Below are 25,614 nucleotides of genomic sequence, written 5' to 3'. Positions count from 1 at the left end.
CCACCTCCTCTGGTGGTTCTAGGTTTGTTTGGTTTTTTTTGTTAGATGTCAACCTGAAGGGCCTCTCAGGGCGATCCTCAGACCCAGGAGGCCCTGCCTGCTGCTCAGGGTCCTCGACCTGTAGGGTGCTTGGATCGTCCTCTGAGGACTCTGTGTTGGGTCACAGGTCAGGGCTAGGCAAGACTCATCCCTCTTGTTCAGCCAAAAAGTCTCCCAGAGTGACTTTGCAATGATCACTGGTAAGACAGTCCTCTAAGGCTGAGTCTAAACAACAAAACACACAAGGAAAAAGGGATGAGGAAGAAGTAAACAAGCTCTGGTAGAACAAGAGGTGCAGAGAACTGAGGATTTGAGCTTCGTTCTGCAAGCTTTGCTTTCTTTTGGCTGGGTGACTCATCCGAGTTCTCCTAGCTGTGATTCTGGGAGTTCCTGGGACCTGCATAGAGCTAACAGCTCCCAGCAACAGCAGCTGCCTCCTGATGGCCTCTTCCTTGTCGCAGCATGTTGGATATGGAAGGGAATTTATAGCAGAATCTTACATACATCAACCCAGAGCAGAGTCACATTGAGTTTCCTGTGGTTTCCTGCAAGGTAAACAGATACCCTGTAGCAGCCTTGATGTGGATCCTTTTTTTATTGTGAGATTTTCAACCTGGCTCTCTGGAATTTTGTGGCAGGAACTCCGGCAGAACTTGGAGTTCAGCGTGAGTCAGAAGAGAATGGAGGAAGATGGCTCGGAAGGGGAGACCTCGGACTCTGTGGAGGAGGACGTGCCTGCGGGGGCCTCGGAGGCAGAGGAGCCCCTTGAGTCTTCTGGAGAAGGCACTGGGCTTCTCCTCAGCAACGCAGGAGACTCCCCAGCAGCAGCAGCAGCAGTAGCAGCTGTGCCCACCTCTCTCCTGGTGCTGGAATTCAAGCCCAACTGCCAAAGTAAGTCCAGAGGGAGCTAACTCTGCCTGCCTTGGACCAGAGAGGAAAGAGAGAGTGTCTTTTGTGTTGCTTGTAGAGAATTCTGCCAATCTCCCTTTCCCTTTTTGTGTCTTGTCTTGTTGGACTGTGGATGTGCTGGTGGAAGGTGATGTGCTGGCATTTAGCCTTGTTTTCCACCACTCCCATTCTCTCACGGTACCAAAATAGGCAGCGTCTCAGAAACAGTGCCCCCCCCCCCGTGTACCTTGGGGAGTGCCTGATTGCCTTTCCTCTTCCATTCCCCATGAGCATGTGCTGCCTTCCTCAAGGAAGCCAGCCTGGGCATCACTTCTGTTTCTCTTTCCATAGACATGAAGAAGGAGCGGAGCCTCTCTGCAAAAAGGAAGGGCAGCGCTGAGACCTACGTCCCCACCAAGCCTGGTAGCCAAGGGGCTCGGCCGCTCTCCGCTGGGTGCCTGCACCAGGAGGATCAGGAACAGACCCCCTCCAGTAAGGGAGATGGTGGTTGTTTCATTGCAACGCCTAAACGTTTGAGGATAAAAAGGGACCACAGGCAGGTCCTGTTCCCTCGCAAGGGCCCAGCTGGGTGTGCTGCTTGCTTGCTTGCATTCATGCTCTCGTTGGCATGTATCACCATCTCGCTGGGGAGCCCATTGGGATCTCATTAGCGAGGCACACAAAGCCAACAGCCTTCCTTGCCGAGAGAAGAGAGGAAAGGGAGCGTGACTTGGGCATGCCTCTTGGCAGTCGACTGACGTCTTTCTCTTGTGACATAGCATTTTCAAGCATTGCACGGCACGGATGTAGAACCCCCAAGAGCTCGCCAGTGTTTGGGAAGGCTGGCTTGCAAAGCAGCCCCCAGAAGTCGCCATCTTGCTCAAATCTGTTCTCCACAAACGGCCCTTCACAGGTTTCTTGGCTGCACACGTTTCTCCCGCTCTTTCTGCCTTTCTCTTTCTCAAAGAGCTCAGCTTTCAAATGTGCTCCCACAGCCCTGGCATCAGAGAAATGCCTCTTGACTCCACCTCTCTTGACAGCTTACAAACTTCTCAAAAGGCTACTCTGTTTACTTTCTTCCCTCTTTGCTGTGTCCCTCCTTTTCGGCTAAATCCTTACCTTTTCAAGGTAATGCCCTCCTCCTCCTTCTCCTCCTCTATGCTGGTTTTTCTGCTTCCCCTGAGCGTCTGTCTCTTCCTTCATGCCTGCTCTGCCTCTTCCCTGGCAGGTTTTCCTCCCCACTTGGTGGAAGTGGCACAGGGCCCTGACCGTCCTCTTCTCCCTCTGCTGCTCAGACCTGAGTGGAGCCCACTTCAGCTCTTTGCTCTAGGTCTGGAGTCACATCCTTACACCCAGCAGAGTGTTAGTTAAGGGGAAATGGCTGGAGCTGAGCGGCAGCTGCTTTGGCCTCTCTGACATCCTTGTGGGGCTGGAGGCTTGCGCCACTGTGCCAGGGAGAAGGGTCCATATCTTGCCCTGGGTGGTGCATGGGAGAGCCCTGGGTTTCCTTACTGTGCATCACAGACAAGACATGCCTCCTCCTCTTCCTCCCCCCGGCATTTCCTATCCTGTGGCACAGGAGGCTTTTCAGCCTTAGCCTGGGGTTGCCTGGGGCAGGACTCACTTGCTCTTTGAGAAAATGGTCAGAAAGTCTTTTCTGCTTCTTTTGGGCATCAGGGCCAATCAGCCGATCCGAAAGGCCTCTCTCAGCCACCCGGAAGAATGTGTGTGAGAAAAAAGACCCTGTGCGCTCGGCTTCTGTGGTCCTGAAGGCGGTGCAGGCAGAAAACGAGACCCTCCGGAAGGAGCTTCTCTGCAGGCAGCTGCAGGCTGGGCCCCTGTGGGCTGAGCTGGAGCCAGCCACTTCTGCTGAGGTCAGTAGCAGAAGCCGTCTCTCTCCCCACCAAGCGACTTGGTGCTCCCTGAGTACACCCACCCCACCCTCGCCCTGCCCACTGCAAGCTTTCTCTGCTGACGATGGATAGATTGCCAGTGCCACGCTGAGGACTGCATACCCCTTCCCAGCTGCTGAGGGCAGCCCTGGAAGAGTTTGCACGACTGGCGCTTTCATGCCAATGGAGAGTGAGCTCCTCCCACTGCTTGATCCTGAATATAGTCAGCTGCGGGGGGACGGCGCCGATGGCTCCCTCTGTGACTTAGCAGAAGGAAGGGGTCATTTGGAAAACAAGAGGGGCAGTTCCTTGGGCTGGGGGACACGAGAGGCAAAATGGTTTATCAAAAGCGAAAGCTCGAACAGTCAAAAGTGGCTTCACCCACTGCATGGGAATAGGAGGGTGCAGAGGTCAATTTAGGGCAATGCTGCTGGGCACAGAAGTGTGCTAAAGTGGCAGTGATTTGGAACAGCAGCTGGGGAGAGAAGCCACCTGCTTCCTTGCACTGTCTCTGTCTGCTGTTGCCAGCCACTGCCACAGAGTCACACTTGATTTCAGAAGAGGAAACTCTCCCGAAATGCTAAAAAGGCAAGAGTCAAGAGGGCCAAATCACTGGAGTTGTATGAAAGCTCAACTGGAGAGTATAGTGCAGATCAGGAGAGGCAGCTCCAGGGCCAGTAGGATGCCAGCATGGTTAACAGGCAGATTCAAAGAAGCCCTCGGAGACGGAAGTCTTGTCCAAGTGAGAAGAACCAAAAGGAGCACAAACTTCTCCCCCCCCCCCAAGTGCAAGCAGAGAGGGAGGGATCATAGAATTGTAGAGTAGGAAAGGCCCCAAGGGTCTAACTCCCTGCAATGCAGGAATCTTAATTAAAGCATCCCTGACAAATGGCCATCCAAACTCTGCTTAAAAACCTCCAAGGAAGGAGAGTCCACCACCTCCCAAGGGAGTCTGTTCCACAGTCAAACAGTTCTTATTGTCGGAAAGTTTTTTCTGATGTTTAGTCAGAATCTCCTTTCTTGTAACTTGAATCCATGGGTTCGAGTCCTGACCTCCAGAGCAGCAGAAAACAAGCTTGCTCCATACTCCATACTTGCCCTTGAGATATTTGAAGATTGCAATCATATCTCCTCTCAGTCTCCTCTTTTCCAGGCTAAACCTACGCAGCTCCTTCAACCATTCCTCATAAGGCTTTGTTTCCAGACCCTTGATCATTTTAGTTACCCTCCTCTGCACACCTTCCAGCTTCTCAACATCCTTCCTAAATTGTGGTGCCCAGAACTGGACACAGCACTCCAGGTGTGGTCTGACCAAGGCAGAATAGAGTGGGACTATTACTTCTCTTCATCTGGACACTGGACTGCTGTTGATGCAACCTAGAATTGGATTAGTTTCTTTTGCTGCTGCATCACACTGTTGACTCATGTTAAGTTTGTGGTTTACAGAGACCCCCTAGATCCTTTTCACATATACTGCTAGTAAGCCAGGTGTCCCCTATCCTACTTTTGTGCATCTGGTTCTTCCTGCCTAAGTGCAGAACCTTACCTTTGTCCCTATTGAAATTCATTTTGTTGGCTTGCGCCCAGTTTGCCAATCTGCTAAGTTCATTTTGAGTTCAGATTCTGTCTTCTGTGGCAGTTTGGTGACACCTGCCAATTTGATGAGCATCTTCTCTTGCAAGCCTGAGCTCATTCTGAGTTTTAGCCATCCTGACCTTCATCCTGCAAGTGTTGGCTGCTTGTGGACACTCCTTGTTTAGGATTCCCCCTTTCTTCCCTTTCTTATACATTCCCTTCTTACATCGCAAGTCATCTGTAAAAGGTGCCTCTCACTTTTCTTTGTTGCTGGAATTGTCTGCCTTTGTACCTTCAATATTTCATCTTTAAGAAACTCCCATCCATCTTGGACTCTCTTCTCTTTGAGTATTTCTTCTTCTTTCTCTTTTTTTTAAAAAAATATTTTATTGAAGTTTTTTCATAATACAATAAGATAAACTAAACTAAATGAAAACAAAAACAGAGAAAGAGAAAAGGAAACAAAAAAATTGGAAAAAGAGGAAAAAGAAGAAAAATAAATGTCCAGGAAAATCCGGACGTGCGGCAACCCTAGTGTAGAGACAACTGGAACCAAGATCTAGGGCAGATCCCATGTTGGTGGAGGAGGAACAAGCTGGCAACCAGGTGTCCTTTAACCACCTGAAGTTCTCTTCAGGGCCAGTCCCACCAGCTGGTGCAGTGAAGCACTTTGCCTGAGGTTGCAGTTGCTGGGTGGCAGAGAGCAGTCTTGCAGGAGGGAGCTTGCCCTTCTCTCCTTGAGCTAGTCTCTGCCCTCCAGTGTGGTGGAGAGCTGCTGTCCTCTTGCCATTGTTGAAGAAGGGTTAGAATCATAGAATCACAGAGTTGGAAGAGACCACGAGGGCCATCCAGTCCAACCCCCTGCCAAGCAGGAAACACCACCGAAGCATTCTTGACATATGCCTGTCAACCCTCTGCTTAAAGACCTCCAAAGAAGGAGACTCCACCACACTCCTTGGCAGCAAATTCCACTACCAAAGGGCTAAGCGCTCATCCAGCTGGCTCCTGTCTGCTATCGAGGGAGGGAGGGAGGGAGGGCCACGTTGCCCTTAACCTCAGGCAGCCCCCAAGAGGAAGGAAGTGCCACATTTTGACTGCCAGCCTCCTGGGTGATCCGTACATGAAGGGAGTGTCCCCCTGAGCCCTCGCAGGCCCTCTAAAGATGAACAGTGGTGCACATGTGACTGCCAAGTCACTCTCTTACCTTTGGTTACCAAAGTGCCCTGCAAATGCATGGCCAGGTTGTCCTCCTAGATGCTTTACTTGTCCGGCCTAAGCTTGTTCTGGAGCTCCCAGGTGGCGACCTCGTGACCTGTTGTGTTTGTGTTTCCCCCTTGCGCAGCTGCCTTCGCCTTTGCCACCTGCGTCTGCAACAAATGAGCCTCCTCAAAAGCTGCAGGAGGGAAGCGTCGTCTCCACGGCCATGGAGAGGATTGGGCACCTAGGAAACAGGTGGCTGTGTGGGTTTATTTTGAATCCTTTTCCAGGGGCAATTCTGAGCCAAGCGGGGGGAGGGGGTCTGGTATGGGCAAGTAAGCCCCTAGTGCCTTCCCCTGTCTCTGCTGGGTCCCCTTGTCATCCTGCCCATGTTGAAGAAGCACCGGCTCACGAGGTGCCATTGTGAGGGCCTCATCCAGGATGTGTCGACGGGAGGGGGGCAGAGGTTGTGGTCCATTGTGGGGCCGATTCCGAGGTTGGAGGTGAGGTGCTGGGGCCATTGGCTCTCCTCCTCCCCGAATGCCCAGCAAGAGAGGGATGTCCGGGGACTGGGCTCAGCACACTGGCGGTGGTTGCACATGGAAGTGTCTGGGCCAGAATGCCTGCAGGTGGGGAACACGGTGTCATACCCGAGGGGGACACATTCCTACCTGCTCCTAAACAAAAATGATCCTGGAACAGACCTGGAGTTTCAGGCCAGTTTGCTAACTCTTGAGAGCGTTTCCAATCTTTGGCAAGGTAGCCCAGATCTTGCCCATCCTCAGCCGAGTCAGCAGAGCTGCACCTCATTCTCCAGGTGGTCCAGGTCTTGGCCTGAAGGGTGAGGCAGTTGTCCGTCCCGGGACTTCCTGCCAGAGTCTGGCCTGTGACTGTTCTGCTCCCTATTTCAGGCAACAGAAGAAGCTTCTGAAAGTGCTGCAAGAGATTGAGAGCCAGTCTTCCTGCCGCAGCCCCCCAGTGCTGGTAGGGAAGGAGGCTTTTCTGAGTGGCAGAAGCCACAGCTGTGCCGCCGAGTCATCCTCTTCCCCAGGCCCCGTAGTGGAAGTGAAATGACCTCAGGTGGGATGAAGGCCCCAGGAGCCTCGCCTGGGAAAGGGGCCTCCAGCCAGTGGCTGCTCTAGGCAGACGGGCCACGCCAGGGTTGGGATGGCAGGCTCAAGAACGGATCCCTTGGCATGGCTGCACAATTTGCTCTGTGTGGTATGGGACAGAGGGGCTATGTGTCAGGACCCCCCCCCCGGAAGGCCCTTTCCCCTCGCCTTCCTGCTGCTCACCTTGGGGCCTCAGCACCTGTAGGGGCGGCCTCTCAGTTTTCCCTCTCCTAGGGCCAGCTGGAATTGGAGAGAGAGGTCCGGGATGCCATTTACATCACTGTGGAGATCCTCTCCAACTGGGGCAACGCCACCAGGGTGGGCCTGACGGAAGTGGAGTTCTTTGATCTGCACCACGCCAAAGTGTTTGTGTCTCCTCACGACGTGGACATCCGGCATGCTGACACGCCAGGAGAGCTGGGCTGCCTGGTCAACAGGAACTCCAAGGTAGGCTCTTTCCCGCAGGATCCAGGGCTCACCTGCCTTTCCAGGGCGGTGCGATGCCCCTCCTCCATTTCAGCAAATGCCCTGTGGTGGGTTTCAAACAGCACCTGCCTCCGGGGGTTCTCCTGGTTCAACTCCTCACGACAGAGAGTGGGCCATGCAGCGTATCTCAGCCCCCTCCACAGAAACACCAGGGTTGTTCCAATCTCATGCACAGCTTCCTTGCTTTTTGCCCCTGGGTGGACTGTGATCCACACGATGGCCACCTTCAGGCTTGATTATTGTAACTCACACTACGTGAGACTGACCCAGAAACTCCAGTGGGTGCAGAATGCCACGGCGAGACTCCCTATGGGGTCTTCACCGCGGGATCACATTCACCCGGTGCTATACCAGCTGCACTGGCTCCTGGTGGAGTACAGGATCAGGTTCAAGGTACTGGTTTTAACCTTTAAAGCCCTATACAGCCTGGGACCCTCATACCTATGGGATCGCCTCTCCTGCTTTGTCCCACAGAGGACCTTACGGTCTTCAAATAAAAATATCTTGGAGATCCCGGGCCACAGGGAGGTCAGGCTGGCCTCAACCGGAGCCAGGGCTTTTTCAGCCGTGGCCCCGATCTGGTGGAACACTCTGTCACAAGAGACTAGGGCCCTGCGGGACTTGACATCTTTCCGCAGGGCCTGCAAGACAGAGCTGTTCCACCAGGCCTTGGGCCAAGGCACAGTCTGGCCCCGCTCTCCTTCTGTAATCCTCATAGAACTGTAGCCCAATGGTTGCCATTAATTTGATTCTGAAGTGATTTTAGAATGTATTTTCATTAATTGATTGTGCGATTTTATGTACACTGTGCTATTTTTACTTGTTGTAGCCGCTCTGAGCCCAGCTTTGGCCAGGGAGGGCGGGATACAAATAAAAATGTATTATGATTGTTTTAAGCATTTGTTTTGTTTCCCCCTGCTCAGCTTGTTGCAAGGAGTGGCGAGGATGAGCCTCCCTAGGGGAGGCTGCGGCTGTTCTTGGGAGGTAGCTTTGAGGCCTGGCTGGGGGGGGGGGAGCCCCAGCTTTGCTGCATTCCATGCCAGGGCCCTCTTACCCATGAAGGTCAAAGTGCGCAGGTGGGGGGAGCAGGATCAAAAGGAACTGGCAGGCAAGGAGAAGCAAGTTGAAGAGGCCTCTGTTTGTTTGAGAAACAGGCAGGCATCTTTCATCACTTGAAGCATGGATATTTCTTTAAGGCTTTAAAAACATTTAAATCTGTACTGTCAACTCAGTCTGCTTGAGAAAAGTTTGCTGTCCAGAAGGGAGGTGGTCAGAAATGCCCATCGCTCTTAAAGGTCCTGCCTGCTAATCTGCAAGTCGGTGTCCTGTTGGGATCCTGGCAAGCTGCAAAGCTGATTTACTTTGATTAGAATAAGCCCCCCCCGGGGGGTTTGACCCAGGCAGCGGCTCTCTGGAGCTGCAGGGAGGCTGCCACTCGCTCTCCCCGAGGCAAGCCTGGCTTCCCCCAGGAGCAGGTGGGCATGTGGCTCTTGCCCTCCTCTAGCCCCCCCTTCTGCTCTCCCAGCTGCAGCAGCAGCAGCAGCGTCCAGGCTCCTTCCTTCCCAGCCATCTGCTGCGAGGGTTTACTTCCGTGTCTCCTAGGTCAGCAAAGAGCGCTTCCCCTGGACGTGCCTCTTCCAGCCTCCAGTGCAGCTGTACTTCGTGGTCCGAAATCCCAGCTTGTCTGATGACTTCGGTCTATCCCGGATCAGGATTTGGAATTACAGCACCCCTGTGCCTAGTGTAAGTGATGGCTTTGGTCTTGGCCACCTCGGGGTGTGGCATGTGCTGTTCTCAGCTGTTTCAGTATTATGTTAGCCTTGGAGAGAGGGGAGGGGAGGGGAGGGGAGGAGGGGTTTGTTTTTGCCACTGCTGCAGAAATGCTTGGATGATGCCTTCAAAACAAGACTTGCCCTTGAGGCTGCATCGTGAGAATTTCCAAACAACAAAAAGAGCCTGCAGAGTTTCGGACTGTCCTTTCCCATTTGGAATTGGCTTTTGGGCATGATCAGAAAGAAAGAGAGACGTTACTAGGAGATCATGCAGTAGGGGGGGAAAATGCCTTGGGATCTGCTGTTGCTGCCGCCAAGTGGGGCCTGCAACAGACAGTTGCAGTATGGAGTGCTCCTGATCAGGGTTCTAGCCAGCCTGCCCTACCTCCTATCAGGACACTCCATTTCTTAGGCACATGGTTTTCCTTTCCCTCCCCCAGTAGGCAGACATCGTTCTGTGGTCCCTTCACAGGCTGAGTCCTCAATGGGACGCTTTTTCAGCTTTTTTGCCCCATTCAGTTTCTTCTCGTACTCAATATTTTTTTATAAACCTTGACGATCCAGCTGGTCTTTGGTTGGACACTAAGCCTCTGTTCGCAATGCTGCTGGCAAATGTGGTGCACAGCCCAAGCCACCACCCCCCCACAGCAGATGGCAACTGCTTCATGGTTCTGGAAATTTGCTCTGAGAATTGCTCAGAGAGCCTGCTGGGGTGATTTGTTCAGAATGGCTCCAGGTACTGAGCGAAAGAGGATTTTCTATTCTGGATTATAGATGAGCTAAGCCTTATCCTCCATGACTCATTCTCATCTGTGCTGTTAGAGAGACAGTACTCATATGGCAGCGCAAATAGAAGGGAAATGGGGAAGCCGAGAGCAAAGAGGGAGGCCTCATACAGCTTTCAAAGCAGATCAGGAGTGGCTGGGGGAACCTGGCCAGATGGGCGGGGTATAAATAATAATAAATTATTATTATTATTATTATTATTATTATTATTATTATTATTATTATTATCAGGAGCAACCCTTTCCCTGGGAAACAGGTGGCAGGAGGGCAGTTTGCTTGCTGGTCTTCTTGGGAGTCAGGTGCTTGCCTGGTATAACTCCAGGGGCTTGAGAGCAGGTCCTTAAGTCCAGGCTCTGACGGGAAGAGGAATTGTCCAAGCCCAAATGGAGCAATTGTGAGGGTTAGCAGGGATGGCTCACCTGTGGTCCTTCAGGTGTTCATGGACCCGACTCCCATCATTCCTGACCATTGGCTTCACTGGCTGGGAATGATGGGAGCGAAGACTCCAACAACATCTGGGCAGTCACAGGTTGGCCATCCCTGGTTTAAGGAATGGAGAGAAACACAGAAGCTTCAGAAAAACAGCCTCAAGGGCAGCGTGCCAGCTTGGGATGAGTAGGTAATGGTCTCATCCGGGAGTGTGGGGGGATCTGTGGCCCTCCAGATGTTGTTGGCCTGCAACCTCCATCATCCTTGATGGGCCTATAACTGTATAAATAAATCTGACCTTACCATAGTCCTCCTCTGTCAGCCATGCCAGCTGGGGCTGATGGCAGCAAGATCAAGAGGGCGCCGGGTGCCCCATCCCTGCCCCGAATTGTGCTTTAGCATCACAAGAACAAGCAGCTCTCATGCTCCCTCTGCACTTCTGACGTGGCACATGGAGGAGTTCATAGCTTTTGCTTGCCTTTTACATTAACAGCCGTTTAGTGTGTTATCTGAACCCAGACACTGAGGCTGACTTTGATTTATTAAAGCAAACCAACTTCTAACCATAAGCTTTAGCTTAACCACTCTTTAGGGCTTGGGCAGCACGCTAATCTAAAGAGGAACTTCCCTTCCCTTCCCCACAGCCTCGTCTGGTGGCTGGTGGGAGCACATGAGTCTGAGGCTTGCACAGGCTCGCTCTTGTAACACTAAACCATGGTTTGGTGTTATGCCTGAACACAGCCAATTCCTCAACACCTACAGGTTTAATTGTGAGGAAGATATTGGCACCCCTTTACATGTGTCAGAGCTGAAGTGCTTTGCATATGTTTTTAGCTCTCTCTTCACATCTTATGAATTGGGCTTCTTTGGGAAGGCATGAATTGAAAACCACTGACTTTTGCTTGGCTCCCAGACCCAGGTCCTTTTGTTTTTCTGTGTGTTTTCAGGATCTTGACATCGGAGCAAGAAACATCATTGTCTATGTGGATGGAAACCTTGTATTCGCCGGTGAACTGCAAAAGGGCTGCGGGAACGAGGGCGCTGATGGCAGCAGCTGCGCCACCATTGAGCTCCCAGAAAGTTGCTCCGTTCCTGGGAAGGAGAGGGAGGGAAGGGGCTGGGGCACGGCAGACTGGAGCCACGAGCCAGGCAGGGGGCCGTTGACTCTGAAGCCTCCCTTGGGGGGAAATTGCTCCGAGGAAGAGGACAGCTCTCTTGGCCTGGTTAAGTTGAAGCAAAATCTCCAAGCAGCACCTAGCACAGTTTCCAGGGAAAATGTCCATAGCCCCCTCTCGCCTGAGACCATGGAGCCTGCTCATTCCGACGACGATCTTTCTCTGAGTGAACAAATGGAAAAACTCTCTGGAAGGAAATTGTCTCAGCTGCCTGGCATAGAGCCCCCCTGCATCCTGCCCGCTTCTGAGCCCAAAGAAAAGAGCCGCCTTTGCTCTCCTAAGCCAAACCCATTCCCTGGCTTGAATCACAGCGAGCCCAGCTGCCCACCCAGACCGTTGGGAGGGGCTGCCTAGGAACAAGCGACAGGAGCCCCCACCCCTGCCCAGATGATCTAGAGAGATCCCACCTTGAGTCTGCCGAGGGGAAGCTGCTGCAGGCACCAGGAAAGAGTCGGCCGCCGGCTTGGACTTCCTGAGTCCCCTGCCCAGCAAGTGCAACTATGCAGCCGACCTGCTGCTTCCCGGGCGAAGCCAGGGAAGGGAAGAGTTTGGCCATGCCATCTTCAAGGAGGAAGCCCCACCGGACATAGGTAAGAACTGATCCAGCCAGCTTCCCTTAGGTGTCCAATCGGGTCATCTGGTTTTCTGGGGGGACCACCTTAGACAGCCAGCACTCGCCTGCTGGCCACAAAGGGGAAATGTGGCTACAACTTCTTCCTTGGCACAACTCACCCGCCCCGTCTCCTTGGGATGCCCTTGACGAACTCTTGAAGGAGAGGTTGCTTATAATCACACAGCGAGCAGTGGAGGTGGAAGTGGCAGTTATGGGAAGTGACTCCCTTGGCAGCTGAAGGAAATCCCCCTCCCCTCGCAATCTCCCCATCCTCAGCTGCACTCACTAAGTGCCTAGCCTAGAGAGCTGCACACCGTCTTCCTGGTAGAATTGGGGACTATGCAGACCCTTTCAGCCTGGCAACTGCGGTGGTTGGAGAAGTTGCCACAGGAGGGTTGCTTCTAGGAAGTGCCGCTATGGCTCCTGGGGCTGGGGGGGGGGTGTATGCTGATGGATGGATGGGCCTTCCTCCCTCCCTCCCTTGCCTGCATTCAGAGGTTGGCTCTGGTTGGCCATGCTGTGATGCTCTTGCTCCCCTCCCCTCAGCTTGAAGCTCTGTCGGCTCCTGCCGTGTGGTTCTCAGTGGGCAGCCCCCTGGCTGTTCTGGGCTGCCCTTAGGTGGGTCTCCTTGGGAGGAAAAGAACTCAGGGGCAGGGAGAGCTTCATCTCTTCACTGCCTGTGTTTTTTCAGGGCCAGGTTGGTTTTCCCGGGCCAGGTGCTCAAACGGCCTTCCTTCCTTCTTTTCCTAACTTCAGGAGTTCATCTCCTGCCCTGGGCTGTCCTTTCATCTTCTAAGAAGCAGCCCTTTCTATATCCTGCTTGATGGGGCTGTGCTGGGGAGCTTGCAGGATGGGGCTCAGCTCTGAGTCACATTTAGCTGCAGCATTTCTCAGGAGGGAGCAGCAGTCTGTGAAGTATGTAAGAGCAATTTGTAGCCAGAGGTCTTAAACCCCTTGATTTTCTCTGCTTAAATCCTAATTGTTTTGTTCAGGGATGTATTTTATCTGAAACAGATCTTTTAATAAGATTCTGTTCTCTTGTAAGAAATCGAGACCCACAGGTCCCGGGCACATTCATCCCATTGGCAGATGTGGGGATGTGGCCTTACGAGAGCAAATTGACGTCTCTGCCTGGCTTGTATCAGTGGCATGTAAAGCTTACGTTATTGGATTTCCTGCCTTTTTGCTACATCTCTTAAAACCTCCTTTCACAACAAAGCCATGTGCCAACTGTGTCATGCGTCAAGCACGCCTTGGCTTGAGCCGAGTCACGCGCAGACTCTTCCTCCTGTAGATGTTGTGGGTCCAGCACTCAGAAATGTTGTGAAAAGGGGGCACCTCTGAGCATCCTCTAAACTGGGCTGGAGAGCCTGCAGCCCTCCAGGTGTGGCTGGAGCCCAGCTCCCAGCAGCCAGCATGCACAGTGGTCGGGGAGGGGTTGTAGTTGGTGAAAGAACACACACATCATGTGCAGAAATGCTCCAGCAGCACTGGGAGGCCAGAATGGGAGAAGACTCCTGCCTGGCATCCTGAGGAGCCCCTGCCAGTCCAAGGGGCCTGGCTCAGCGTAAAGCAGGTTCCTGCGTTCCTACAGTGGGAGCTGCCTTCCAGCTCCATCTAGAGGACTATAGGTTCCCCACCCCAATTTAAACTGTACAGCTTACTTCCCATGAAGCTCAAGCTTGAGAACCGTTAGTCCATTTTGATAGCTGGCTTCCAAATGCTTTGGAGAGTCTTAGTTGTAGGAGTCAAGCTCAGCCTGGCTCAGAGCCACCCTCTGCTTTGGGGTCTCCCTCATCTAAGGGTGTGTGAGCTCCCTCGGTCCCCAGAGGCAGATCTTTCCATGGGGCTCTTCTTAGCAGAGCAGCAGGGCTGTGCTGTGAGACCCTCTTGTCCCTGGTTAAGCTGGGCTTGCAGTCTTTGGGGGCCGGAGGCTTCAGCCAAGCAGGCACCAGAGGCACTCTCTGTTTCTCCCTCCTTCCTTCCAGGTGAGGCTCTGCTGGCGAAGGGCAATGCCACCCGGTCTTCCCGAGCAAAGTGGGGCAGTTCCCAAGAGGAGGTTCTGCAGGAGTCCTGGAACTCCCTGCTGAAGTTCAATCACTTGCACCATGGCCGAATCTCCAACATGGACTTCCAAGGGGACATTTTTGACGAGTTTCTCCACCAGCAGAAAATCAGCCGGCAAGGAGACCAGAAGCTGCGGGGGAAGGAGAGTGGGCAGGGGCTGCCCAGGCGCCAGGAAGGGGAGGGCTGCTTGGACCTGGAGGACGGGGGCGACTTCCAAATCCCGGTCCTGCCTTTTGGGCAGCGCTTGAGAATCGAGATCCACTCCACCTGGGGAGACAGGCACTACGTGGGTCTTAACGGGCTGGAGCTCTTCAGCTCCAAAGGGGAGCCCATCCAGGTTGCCAAAATCACAGCCAACCCCCCCGATATCAACATCTTGCCCTCCTATGGCCAAGATCCGCGAGTGGCCAGCAATTTGCTGGACGGGGTGAACCGGACTCAGGACGACATGCACCTTTGGCTGGCTCCCTTCACCCCTGGGAAATCCCACTGCATCTTCCTGGACTTTGCCCAGGCCTGCCAGGTGGCCATGGTCCGCATCTGGAATTACAACAAGTCCCGCATCCACTCCTTCCGGGGCGCAAAGGACGTCACCATGCTGCTGAATGAGCAGTGCATCTTCCGAGGGGAGATTGCCAAGGCTTCTGGGACTCTGGCTGGAGGTGCGTGCGGGGGGGGGGGAGGCTTTTAAGTTTCTGCTTCTAATTATGCCTTGCAGAGAAAGCAAGAGGAGCTGGCTCCCAGTCCTGGTCACACGCCCAGCCCCTTCCCTCAGCTGTTACTTGCCTTGGACCAGGAAGTGCTTAGTTATGGGAAGAGATGCGCTGGGAATAGAGAGGGTGAGGGGAAGGGAAGGCCAGGCTGCTTTTATCCCGTATTCTTATATTGTGAACCACCCTGAGATCTTTGGGTGAAGGGGCAGTATATAAATCTGAGAAATAATAGTAATAACTTGAAAGCAGGCTGTTTGCGCGTGTGCCTGCAGCCCTTCTGCCCTTCTGGAGAGGTGCCCCAGCAAGCTCTCGTCTCTCATATCCCTTTGTCCCTTTGCTTTTGTTTCTTGCTGATGGCTTAAACAGCCCCAAACCCACAGCCATCCTCAGAAGCGATGCTTCTTTTCAGGGGGTGTCCCAGGGTGCGCAGTCCCAGCACAGGACCCAGTATGAAGCACCACTACAGCCTCTCCTGGTCTGCCTTCCTGGTCTGGGTGTTGTGGGATTTGGTGCAAAATAATTGTTAGGAGGGGCAGGGGAGCAGTGGCTGCGTAGATCCTTCCTCCGGCAGACCTTCCTGTTGGCTTGCAGAAGAGGTAGGAAGAGGGCGGTTTTAGCGCTTGAGTCGTCACCATAGAGTTGACCATGTTTCAGCTCCAGAGCAGTTTGGAGACACCATTCTGTTCACCACGGACGACGACATCCTGGAGGCCATCTTCTGTTACGACGAGTCCTACGACGAGGAGGCAGAAGGCGCCTGCAGCCTGAGGTACGAGGAGGAGCTGAAGAGGCCGAGAACTGCAGATGGGGAGGGGGACGAGAGACCCTTCACGCAGGCGGGCTCACGGACAGAAGACAGACAGGTAAAGGTGCCTGTCGTGAAAAGGCTGGCTGGGGAAGAGGTGGCGCAGAGGCTCGGTCTAGAAGATAAAATCCAGGCGATAAACATGCCCTTTGTTGAACTGAATGCGTCAGAAAGTGGTCTCTAACCCAAGCAGGGAGCTTTGGCCGGGAAGGACCTTACTGCTGTGATTCCTGGCACCCCTCATGGGGAGGGGGGGTGGATGAGCTGGCCACCTGTGCTGCAGAGAGAGAGGGGACATGGGCCAGGATGTGGTGGGTCTCTGCCCTGCAAGTCTCGAGGCACCTTTTTCCTCCCCCAAGTGCTCCTGTCATGGAGGAACAGGCGGCCTTTGCTTCTGTTGAACGCTAGAGAACAATCTACGTCGTTCTAACCGGCTTTCGTTTCAGGGCTGGATGCAGACAGCTGTGCCAGATTCTGTCCCTGGGATGGTGACCAAGGAACCAGGTGTCTATACTGGGAAGTGTAAGTCTGACTCTGCACACACGGCTCCTGCTACTTTCTCTCAACGGTTCCACTGTGTTTGCTGCCAGGCTCTGCAGAGCGGTGCCCCTTTGCCCCCAGCCTCGCCTCTGGCTTCTCCCCCTCCTCGCTCGGGGGGGGGGCGCTTTTAGTGCCCTCTGTCCTCAGCTTTCCTTCTTCCAGGAGGCACCTCAGGCAGGCCATGGATGCCTCTGGACCCTTGATTTAGGGTTGTGCATATGTGGCCTTGACAGTTTATAGTGGCCTCTTCTTTATAGACCTTTCTCCTGGCGGCTCACTCACTCCGCTGCCTGTCTGCCTTTGTTTAGGCCTTCTGCTGAATTTCACCGTTTCCTGGGGAGACTCTCACTACCTTGGACTGACAGGGCTGGAAGTGGTAGGAAAGGAGGGCCAAGCCATCCCCTTTTCTCTGGATCAGCTCTCTGCCTCTCCACGGGACCTGAACGAACTTGCAGAGTACACAGATGACTGTAGGACCTTAGATAAGTGAGTATCTCTGCAGGCTGCTAGGACAGGAGAGAAAGCGGCCCTGTGTGTGTGTGTGGCTGTCTCTTCCTCCCCAGGGTGCTTCCGGGAGGGGCTCCTGGGGTCCAAGAGAAGTGCCGCGGACTGCACTGTGCCTTGGACATGTTCATTTAAAACATTCCTGCCTTGGCCCATCTAATTGTCACACTGAGCAACAGAGCTGGTGGGTCTTGAGACTGGGGCAGGGCCTGCAAAGTGTAGCCATAGAAGGGGCTCCCCCAAGTAAACTCTGGGGTGATGGTGAGGGGCCAGTAAGAAGGCCTTTTTGTGGTGGTGGCTGAAAGCTTGTGGTCTCCCTGGAGACAGAAGAGATGCCGTGGGCCTCCTCCGTGGCACAGGAATAGCAAACACCCTTTTCGAAGGCCGAAAAGCTCAGCCAACTCGTGCAAGTTTGCAAATTGGGGGGAAAACAAACCACCACAGGGAGGAGGTGGTTTGGTGTGTTTTCAATTGTAATTACAGAATGCTGAGGAGCCAACAGATGGCAAGTGAAGCTGGCCAAATTGAAATTGAAATTTGGGCAAAAATCAGACTCAAGAGATTTGCCAAAAATAAGAAGAACCCTCTGGAGTGAGCTTCTCTCTGCCACCTCCATTTTGGGTTCCTCCCCCCCCCCTTAACATTGTTATGCAGAGCAGTCCTCTGTCTTCCTCGAAAATGAAGTAAGAAAAGTGATGACTACTACTTCTTCTTATATTAGCATTAGTATTATGCCCATCTAACTGGGTTTTCCCAGCCACTCTGAGCGACTTGACACTTTTCCAAAATATTGTACCTCTTTCTCTCAACTTCCCCCCCCCCTTCTCCTAGATTAATTGATGGGATCAACATTACTATGGAAGATGAGCACATGTGGCTCATTCCCTTCAGTCCTGGAGAAGCTCACGTGGTCACCATCCATTTCACACGGGCGGAGAGCATTGCTGGGCTTCGCATCTGGAACTATAATAAATCTCCCGAGGACACCTACAGAGGGGTGAGCGGACGTCCTGAGCCAGCTCCCAGAATGCACCACGCTTCCCCTGGATGTGGCCCCAGGCAGCAGGAGGAGGTGCTCTGTGGGCCAGTGGTCACCCTGGGCACCTGGAGAGCATCCTGTGGGCAAAGGGGGGCCTCCCCACCCCCTCCAAGGAGCGGCTGCCTGTCCCTGGCCAGGCAGCCTCCTCCGCAGGAGCCAGGAAGGCTAGTGTAGTGCCCCGGCTCCTGACCGCTTTCTCTGCGTTTTCTTTTCCGCAGGCAAAGGTGGTCCACGTCTCCCTGGACGGTTGCTGCATCTCCCCTCCGGGAGGCTTCCTCATTCGCAAAGGACCCGGCAACTGCCACTTTGACTTTGCTCAAGAAATCCTCTTTGTAGACTACCTGAAGGGTCCCCCGGTCATGCCAGCCTGCGAACGGTGAGGGACGTGTGCCCTCTGGGGCTCTGCGCCCACTGGCATGTGCATTTAGGAAGTCTGGTGCCCTCAGGCCCCCTGACTTATGTGCTTATCTTTTGGCAGAACGGAAGTGGGGAAGGCAGAACAAGCCAGCATGGACTATGAGGCTCCCCTGATGCCCTGCGGCTGTATCCTTCTCTGTCCGGCCTGCCTGCCCCCAGGCCCTGTGAACTGGTTTGACTGGTGTGGGAGGGGGAGGAGGACCCTGGCACAGCATAAACCGCCTTGGGATTTGTTTGCATTCCTTTAATCATCATCACCCTCTGTACTGTTTTGTGGTGTATCGTTTTGTGTTTTGCCGTTTGAACTACGTTCTCTGTTTTCTTTGTCCCCTGCTGTGGGAGGCCAAGGCCCAAGAGATGGGATGCAAACATTCGCAATATTTCCTCAACGTCTTTCATCAGTCATTTTCCAGTTCCAGCTTCTTACAAGTTGGGGTGATCCGTATTACATTGGTTTGAATGGGCTGGAGCTGTATAATGAACGCGGGCAGAAGATTTTCCTCAGTGAGAACAGTATCCTTTTCGAGAAACGGCTGGAATCTGGGAAAAGCTACGCTGCAGAGGAGCCCCCACAAATGAAACATGACCGTCTGGGGGGGCGGAGGGGGAAATTCAGCTGGAATTAGTGTCATGGGGAGTTTTGTAACCCCGGCCTGATCTGCCCCATTTCTTCAACTCGGGACCAGAACGGGGCCTCCTCCAATATTGACCAGAGATGCAAATGCCCTCATTTAATTCCACTGGAGGGTGGGCAGCCCACTTGGCAAGTTTTTCCAATGACCAGAGACTGCCCTCTGGGCAGGATTTGGCCGACCTCCTTCTGGGTGGCAAAACTGGCACTCCCCCTTTTGCTCACTAGCTTTTTGCCACGTTTGCTTCCTTGCGGAAAGAAGCTTTCCTGAGGTTGCAGCCTGGCATTCAATCTCCCTTGCACTGGGTGGGGCTCACATCCAAGGGAGCAAGGCCTGCCTGTGCCTTTTCCTGGGGAGGCCTACTGGCTTGTAACAAGTTTGCGCAGCAGACAGCTCGGACGTTGTGCTTGACAAAGCGCCCTTCAGACATTGCGGCTTTCCCAGACAGCATCAACATATTGGAAGGCGTCTGTGGAGACGTCCGAACACCAGACAAGCTCATCGATGGCGTGAACGACACGACGGACGGGAGGCACACCTGGCTAGCCCCCATTCTCCCTGGCTTGGTAGGTCTCCTTTGCATATTCTGCCCGAGCTTTTGCATCAGTGCCGTGCGATGCCTCATGCAGCCGGGCACGTACCTGCGCAAGTCCTTTCCTAAAGTAATCAGCAGCTGTCTTCGTAGCTCTGGGCATGTCAGAGCCCTGGCGTGGGAGCTCAGCCCCAGGCTGTCCCCTGCAGCCTGAGTTTAGGGGCAAAGGATCTCTGTCGCTGCCTGCAAAGCTGATTCACCAGAAGTCAGAATAGGAGATGAGCCTTCCCACCTGTGCCAAGGAGCAGGCAAAGGTGCCAGGAAAGAGCCTGCAAAGAGTGGCCTGCTAAAGGACACCCCCCCCCCCGAAGAGTAGCTAGATAATCTTTATTGTCATTGTCCCCTACAGAACAATGAAACTGAAAAGGAGGAGGAGCTGGCCAGGGAGTTGGTGTTGGGATTAGGGCTGGGAGATTTCTGGTTTTCAACATCGTGAAAACCAGCTAAATGTCGCGATTATACTAATGTATCACAATGTCTGAAAAATAAGGAGGAAGCTATGTAGAGACCTTGACTGGTTTCACAGTTTACCTGCTTTGTGATTTTTGGCAGCACCTGCTGTTGTGATTCGCTGCCCCCTGAAGGAGGAGGCAAGAGCAAAGTTAACAGGGGCTGCAGGAATCAAGAGGCGGCTTGGCCGGCTGCACATTGTGATTTTTGCATAGTACACACACATCCCATGATTCACGATGTATTGCCAGGTCAAAAATTGTGAAACCGATATCATGATCTGGACTTAAAACCACTTTGGGATGATATATTGCCCTGCCCTAGTTGTGATGGAGCCACGAGCTTTGGGATTGGCAGGCCTTTCTGTCGCTCATAATGGGATGCTAAGAAGAGGTTATCCAGGCATTTCACAACTCCTTTTATTCTTTACAAATTATCTGGAATTTGGTTTCCAGGATGAGCAAGAAATATATTGTCGGTTACATGAATTCTGTTTAATTTGTGCCCCTGTGTTGTTGCTTCCTGTGGCAGGTGAATCGCGTGTATGTCATTTTTGACTCGCCTACGACAGTCTCCATGATTAAGCTGTGGAATTACGCAAAAACTCCCCAGAGAGGAGTCAAAGAATTTGGAGTAAGTGACGGCGCCCCAGAGCAGCTTATGAACCCTCTTCTTGTCTCTCTGAGGGCCTTGTGTCCCCATTGCCAACCATGTCCACCAACTGGTTCAAACTGACCCTCCCAGGCCAGCCTTGGCATTGCTGGGCAGAAGGGTTCCCCCTGGCAGAACCTCCTTGCAGATTGAGCCTTAGAACCTTCTAAAGCGGCTTCTGTTTTGAGCCTGCTTTCATTTATCTTATGGGATTGTGGCTTCTTGTTTTTTAAGAAGTTGTTGGATGGGTGGTACATAATTAATGTGTTTGTTTTGGGGGGGAAAGCTCTCCTCCTATGAGCTAGTGGAGCTGCCCTTCTGCAGAGATTCAGACTTTTGGTCTTGCCACTCACCGACACTGACTACTGCAGCCCACCCCCAACTTGGTGCCCTCCCACAGTTCATAGATTCATAGGGTTGGAAGGGAGCCTGAGGTCATCTAGCCCAACCCCCTGCAATGCAGGTATCACACCTGAAGCACCCATGACAGGTGGCCACCCAACCTCTGCTTAAAAGCATCCAAGGAAGGGGAGTCCTGGACTGCAGCTCCCCCCCCTGCTGGTTGGGATGATGGGAGTTGAAGCCCCACAGTTTGGGGATAATTTAGCAAGTGAGAGAAGCCTGGTCTCCTGTGCTTGACAGCAGCTCTTCAGGACCCTCAGGCAGGCGAGGGTCTCTCTCCTTACCAGAGAGGCTGCCAGGGACTGAACTCCAGGTCTGCCTGCTCAGGGGCTCTACTCCTGAGCAAAAAGCTCGGCCTTCTCTGAGACTAGGATTACTGGAGCTGGGTTTGAGGCTCAGCCTGTTGCTGGCTGCTAGGCAGGCCAGGGCTTGGGGCTGGGTGGTCAGCTGCCTGCTCATCTCCCTGACCTGGAAGTCCCTCCTTCAGGCCAACTGGTCCCTTGACCCTCAGGTGGTGATGGGGGAGGGAGCGGATGGGGGGATTCTTCCATCTTTCTCACTTGTCAGACTGGGCTCTTTCCTCCTCTTCCTGCCCAGCTCCTTGTGGATGACCTGCTTGTCTATAACGGGATCCTGGACCTGGTGAGCCACCTGGTCCAGGGCATCCTCCCAACCTGCGACCCCGTCGTCCCCCATCACACCGTTCTCTTCACGGACAACGAGAAGATCTGCCGTCAGGAGAAGAACTCCGTCATCAGGTAGGCCTGCCTGCGTAGCAGCTGGCATGGAAAGCTCTTGTGGCCAGCTCTGCGCCCGAGTTAGGCACCTTGAAACAGCTGCCCTTTGGGTCTGAGGGCACCTTCCTCAGGGGCAGCAGCCGCAGCAGCCCTCCTCTCTTCATGGGTCCCAGACATGGACCCCTGGACCCGTCTCTCCATTTTGGAGCAACAGCTGTCATCTCCTTTGTTTTCAACTAGTTCCACGCCCCAAATGCTTGTTCTTTCCTCCAGTGAAAGGATCCACAATCAGTGGCTTCTTGCCTGTAAGAGAGTCGGTGCTTTGTGTCCAGGAAACTGTCCACACACACCCCCGCCCCCACCCCCGCTGCCCTTGCCACCCTCTGGTTAATTCACTGTTCTGATCCATTTCCTGCCTGTGGCCAGCCTAAAAGCTCAGCAAGGCTGCAGTCGAGGGATTTCTCTCTGGGTGGATATAAGAAGAAAGCAAAACCCTCTGACATCAAGGCCAGATGAAAGCAAACAACAAGGAATAATCTAATTTGACAAGCATGTTCTGGAGAGGGTTTCTCACTGAGCATCTCTGGGGTCAGATAATCCTCTGATGCAGGAGCGGAAAGGCTGTCGAGAGCCATGGCAAGCGGCAGCAAGAGGGAGGGGAGGGGGCCCCCAAAGCCATCTGTCTCTGGAAGCAGGTTGGAGCCCGACCACAGCAGCGCTGCTTCCACCAGCCCCAAATCGTGTCCTGGTTCCTCGTTCAGAATTACCCAAGGCCGGCGTCTGTGCACATGCGGAGGCACAAGAGGAGAAGGGGGGGCTGCTGGCAAACAGAGGGGCAGCTGTGCATGTGATCTCTGGGGTAGGGCAGGGCAGGGGGCATCGGGGGGGGGCTAAGAGCAAGGCCTGCACATCATCCCTCCCAGAACTGGCTGGGGGGTTGGGGTGGGAACAGGAGGTCTTGCCTTCCCTTGCTTGTGCCTTCCACTCTTCCTTTCTCCACCCCCAGCTTTGCTCTTCCTGAGATGACCGGGGTGGGTTGGGGTGGGGTGGGGAGGGCAGAGAAGGGCCTCTCCTCTGCTCTGGCCAACAGCAGCAAAAGAGAGGTCAGGAAGCTCCCCCAAAACTTCTTTGAACAGGGGCCAAATGAGGCATGTGCTCGCTTTTTCTTTACTACATAGCAAGGTGTGTGTGTGTGTGTGTGTTCCACTCTGGTTCCTTTTGCAGCTACTCTTTAGTAAAGAAAAAGGCCCGCCCCCTGATCCACAGCTGAAAGGTGGCCAACGGGCAGATTCACTACATCTGCCTCCACTCAGCTGCTGGACTTCTAGAGGAGCCCCTTGACCATAAGAACTTCAGAAGAGCCTGCTAGATCAGGCCGGGGGGGGCAGCTAGTCCAGCACCCCCTTCTCTCTCTGTGGCCTAGAAGCCCACAAGCACAAGAGCAACTCTCCCCTCCTGCGGTTTCTGGGAGCTGACCTTCAGAAGCCTTGCTCCTCATGGCCGTCATGGCGAGTGGCCGCTGCAAGCCCACTCCTCTTTCTCTTTCTCTTCCTTTTTCTCTTGGACTGACAGCAATTACATAGAAGACCAGGACGTGCGGATGATGAATGAAAACCAGATAATTTCCTATTCGAAGAAGAAGCAGGTGCCTGCAGACCCAGGTGGGCTCCTCTTCTGGGGCTCCTCGGACGAGGGAAGGCAGCCCTGGGGGGTCTTTCCAGGGAGCCAGAGGCCACGCTCCCTTGGTGGGGGGTGGGAGCTGCTTTGCTGTGGCTGCTCAGCCTCTTTAGGGGAGGGCTGAGATTGCTGCTCCCCTTGACTGGATCCCTGCCCAGGGGGAGGGCCCAGATCTCTGAGGAAAGGCAGCTGCTGCTTCTCCTTGATGGGTGGGGTATTAAGCATCATGCAGTAACAGCAGCACATGGTCCCCAACAAAGGAGCCCTTCAAGGGCTGTTTCTGCAGAAAAAATGGTTCCACCTGGTGCTTGCTGGCTGGCCCGGATTGGTCGGCCTTTGGGGCTGAGGCCCTCAAAGTCTCCTTACCTGCAGAGGCAGCGTCCGTATCTGAAAGCCACCTCTCTCCCCTTCTCCCTCTCCCAGCACTTCGCCCTAAAACCTGCATCCAGGACAAAGGATTGCTGCGGAGGATGAGACAGTGACACGAGGAAGAGACGGAGCTGGCATCTCACGCTGCTCAGCCTTGGGCTACTCCCCCCACTGCCCCACAGAGAGGGGGCACCACCTGGCCTCCTCGGGGCCAGGGCCGAAACCTCCAGGACTGCTTTTCTCAGCTGCAGCTGCATTAAATCTATTCCCTGAAGCCCCCCCGTATGCTTGGGCCAGGAGAGGCTTTGGCAGGGGGACTGCTGCAGAGAGAGGCCTTGCCAAGGCTCCCGGTGGCTCCCAGGCAGAGGAGCTGCCACAGGCCCCAATTCAGGTGCAGCTGGGGTGGGGAGAGTGCATGGCCAATGAAGAGGAGCAGTTAGGAGGAGGGGGCAGCTGGCAGCCAAGGAGACCCCTCTCCCCCCCACACCCAGAGCCTCTGAGCTGCTTCTGACACTTGCAGTCTGCCTTGCCCTGAGTGTGCCACAGGTAGGACACAAGGGGGTGAAGGGGGTCAGAGCGATGCCTCCTGCCCCCACTCCCTCCTTCCAGGCTTCCCAAGCTCTCTGGAAAAGGAGGCAGGGGCGGGGCCCACAACCCCCCCCCCAATAGGGCCCCGAAGGAGAGAGCACCAATCCATAGCGGCAAGAAGCTCAAGGGGTCAAGGAGCTGCTATGCAGCCCCCCTGTTTCTAACGCAGGGCTGGCCAGGAGCTGCAGCCACCTTGGCCCCCTCCCTCACGGTAGGAGGAGGGTTCCAGCCAGATGGGAGGGGGGTGGGTGTCCCTGGAGAGGAGGGGGGCTCGGTGGCACAATTCACCATGTCCACAGATAGGGGTGCTGAATGGCAAGTTATCAGGTTGTCTCAAGGTTGTCTTCCCCCCCCCTCGCTCCCCTTCCTCCGATGCTGTTTTGTTATTACATGGTTGCCTTATGAGCCTGGCTTTTTGGTGGATTCTGTGGGAGTCTTTTTAGCAAGCTGGGGGGTGGGCCACTCACACGGCAATAAACACAAGCCGCTCCCCCTCCTGTGAGGACAGGTCCTGGGGGCTATTATGGGGTGGGGAGAGACAGCGTGGGAGCTGGAAAGCAAAGATCACTGGGCAGCCTCCAGAGGGCACCCTCCAACCCTCCACCATGGGGCTATGGCAACTTCTTGCAGCCGGTCCTTCAAGTAACTCCCTCTGTCTCCTGCAGTGCCAATGGGGGGGGGGAGCACAGAGCCTGGCCCAGGTGGGGTGGCTCCCTTCTTGGAGGAAGGAGGAGCCTCTAGAGGGCTCAGCTGCCCTCATGGGGTCTAACCCATGAACCTGTTTCCTAGTAAACCCTCCTCCCCATGGAAATCAGCCCCACTTCCCATCCTTCCAGCCCCCTCCCACAAGAGGGGGGGAAGCTGGGCTCCCCTCCCTCAGCTCCTCCTGGGGGGAGCACAAGCCCCCTCTCAACAGCAGAGGCAAGCATGGCCCAGTGCTGCCCCCCCCGCCTTCCCTCCTCCCCCCCCCCCCAGGCAGCATTGGAGGAAATGAATCAGGCTGACATTTCTATTAGGAACCAGCGAGGAGAATGCGTGAAGGAGGAGGCTGGCTGTGGCCAGGATTATTTATCCCACTTAGGGCTGTCAGGAAAGCGAAATGGTGGTCAGTCAGCCATGGCCAGGAGGATAGGCATTGCCCCCCCCCCCAGCACTGGCTCTCTCTCACACACATCCTCCCCCTCCCCTCCCCTCCCAGTTGGTGGCCTTTGCGGCAGAAGAAGTCGAGGTTCTCTTTGAGCCATCCTGTCTATGCTTTGAGCCAACCCGACTTTCCCGAGGGCACACAAACCCAGCCAAGTCATGTTTGGCTGCCCCTTAATCCCCTCCCCAAGTATAAGACTTGGAGGCCGAGTTTGCAGCGCAGGCAGTCATCTCATAGAATCATAGTCATAGAGTTGGAAGAGACCCCAAGGGCCATCCAGTCCAACCCCCTGCCAAGCAGGAAACACCATCAAAGCATTCCTG

General features: G+C 54.3%; 1 protein-coding gene across 1 annotated transcript in view; it reads left to right on the top strand.

Annotated features, from left to right (window-relative positions):
* Nucleotides 1-24,552, top strand: part of KATNIP (katanin interacting protein) — a 33,424-nt gene extending 8,872 nt beyond the window's left edge. The window contains 23 exon segments of the mRNA XM_035131801.3: nucleotides 678-930; nucleotides 1,279-1,419; nucleotides 2,605-2,801; nucleotides 5,737-5,846; nucleotides 6,503-6,575; nucleotides 6,938-7,150; nucleotides 8,792-8,932; nucleotides 11,124-11,640; nucleotides 11,643-11,780; nucleotides 11,783-11,941; nucleotides 13,953-14,693; nucleotides 15,399-15,607; nucleotides 15,996-16,071; nucleotides 16,398-16,575; nucleotides 17,425-17,590; nucleotides 17,851-18,008; nucleotides 18,111-18,175; nucleotides 18,452-18,562; nucleotides 19,108-19,247; nucleotides 20,255-20,356; nucleotides 21,374-21,534; nucleotides 23,086-23,174; nucleotides 23,614-24,552. Coding sequence (XP_034987692.3) covers nucleotides 678-930; nucleotides 1,279-1,419; nucleotides 2,605-2,801; nucleotides 5,737-5,846; nucleotides 6,503-6,575; nucleotides 6,938-7,150; nucleotides 8,792-8,932; nucleotides 11,124-11,640; nucleotides 11,643-11,780; nucleotides 11,783-11,941; nucleotides 13,953-14,693; nucleotides 15,399-15,607; nucleotides 15,996-16,071; nucleotides 16,398-16,575; nucleotides 17,425-17,590; nucleotides 17,851-18,008; nucleotides 18,111-18,175; nucleotides 18,452-18,562; nucleotides 19,108-19,247; nucleotides 20,255-20,356; nucleotides 21,374-21,534; nucleotides 23,086-23,174; nucleotides 23,614-23,672 — 4,197 coding nt within the window. The 3' untranslated portion in view covers nucleotides 23,673-24,552.
* The last annotated feature ends 1,062 nt before the right edge of the window (nucleotides 24,553-25,614 follow it).

This window comes from Zootoca vivipara, chromosome 13 (genome assembly GCF_965207765.1).
Source record: "Zootoca vivipara chromosome 13, rZooViv2.hap1.1, whole genome shotgun sequence".
Lineage (NCBI taxonomy): Eukaryota > Metazoa > Chordata > Lepidosauria > Squamata > Lacertidae > Zootoca > Zootoca vivipara.
This window is presented reverse-complemented; position numbering and strand designations above follow the sequence as displayed.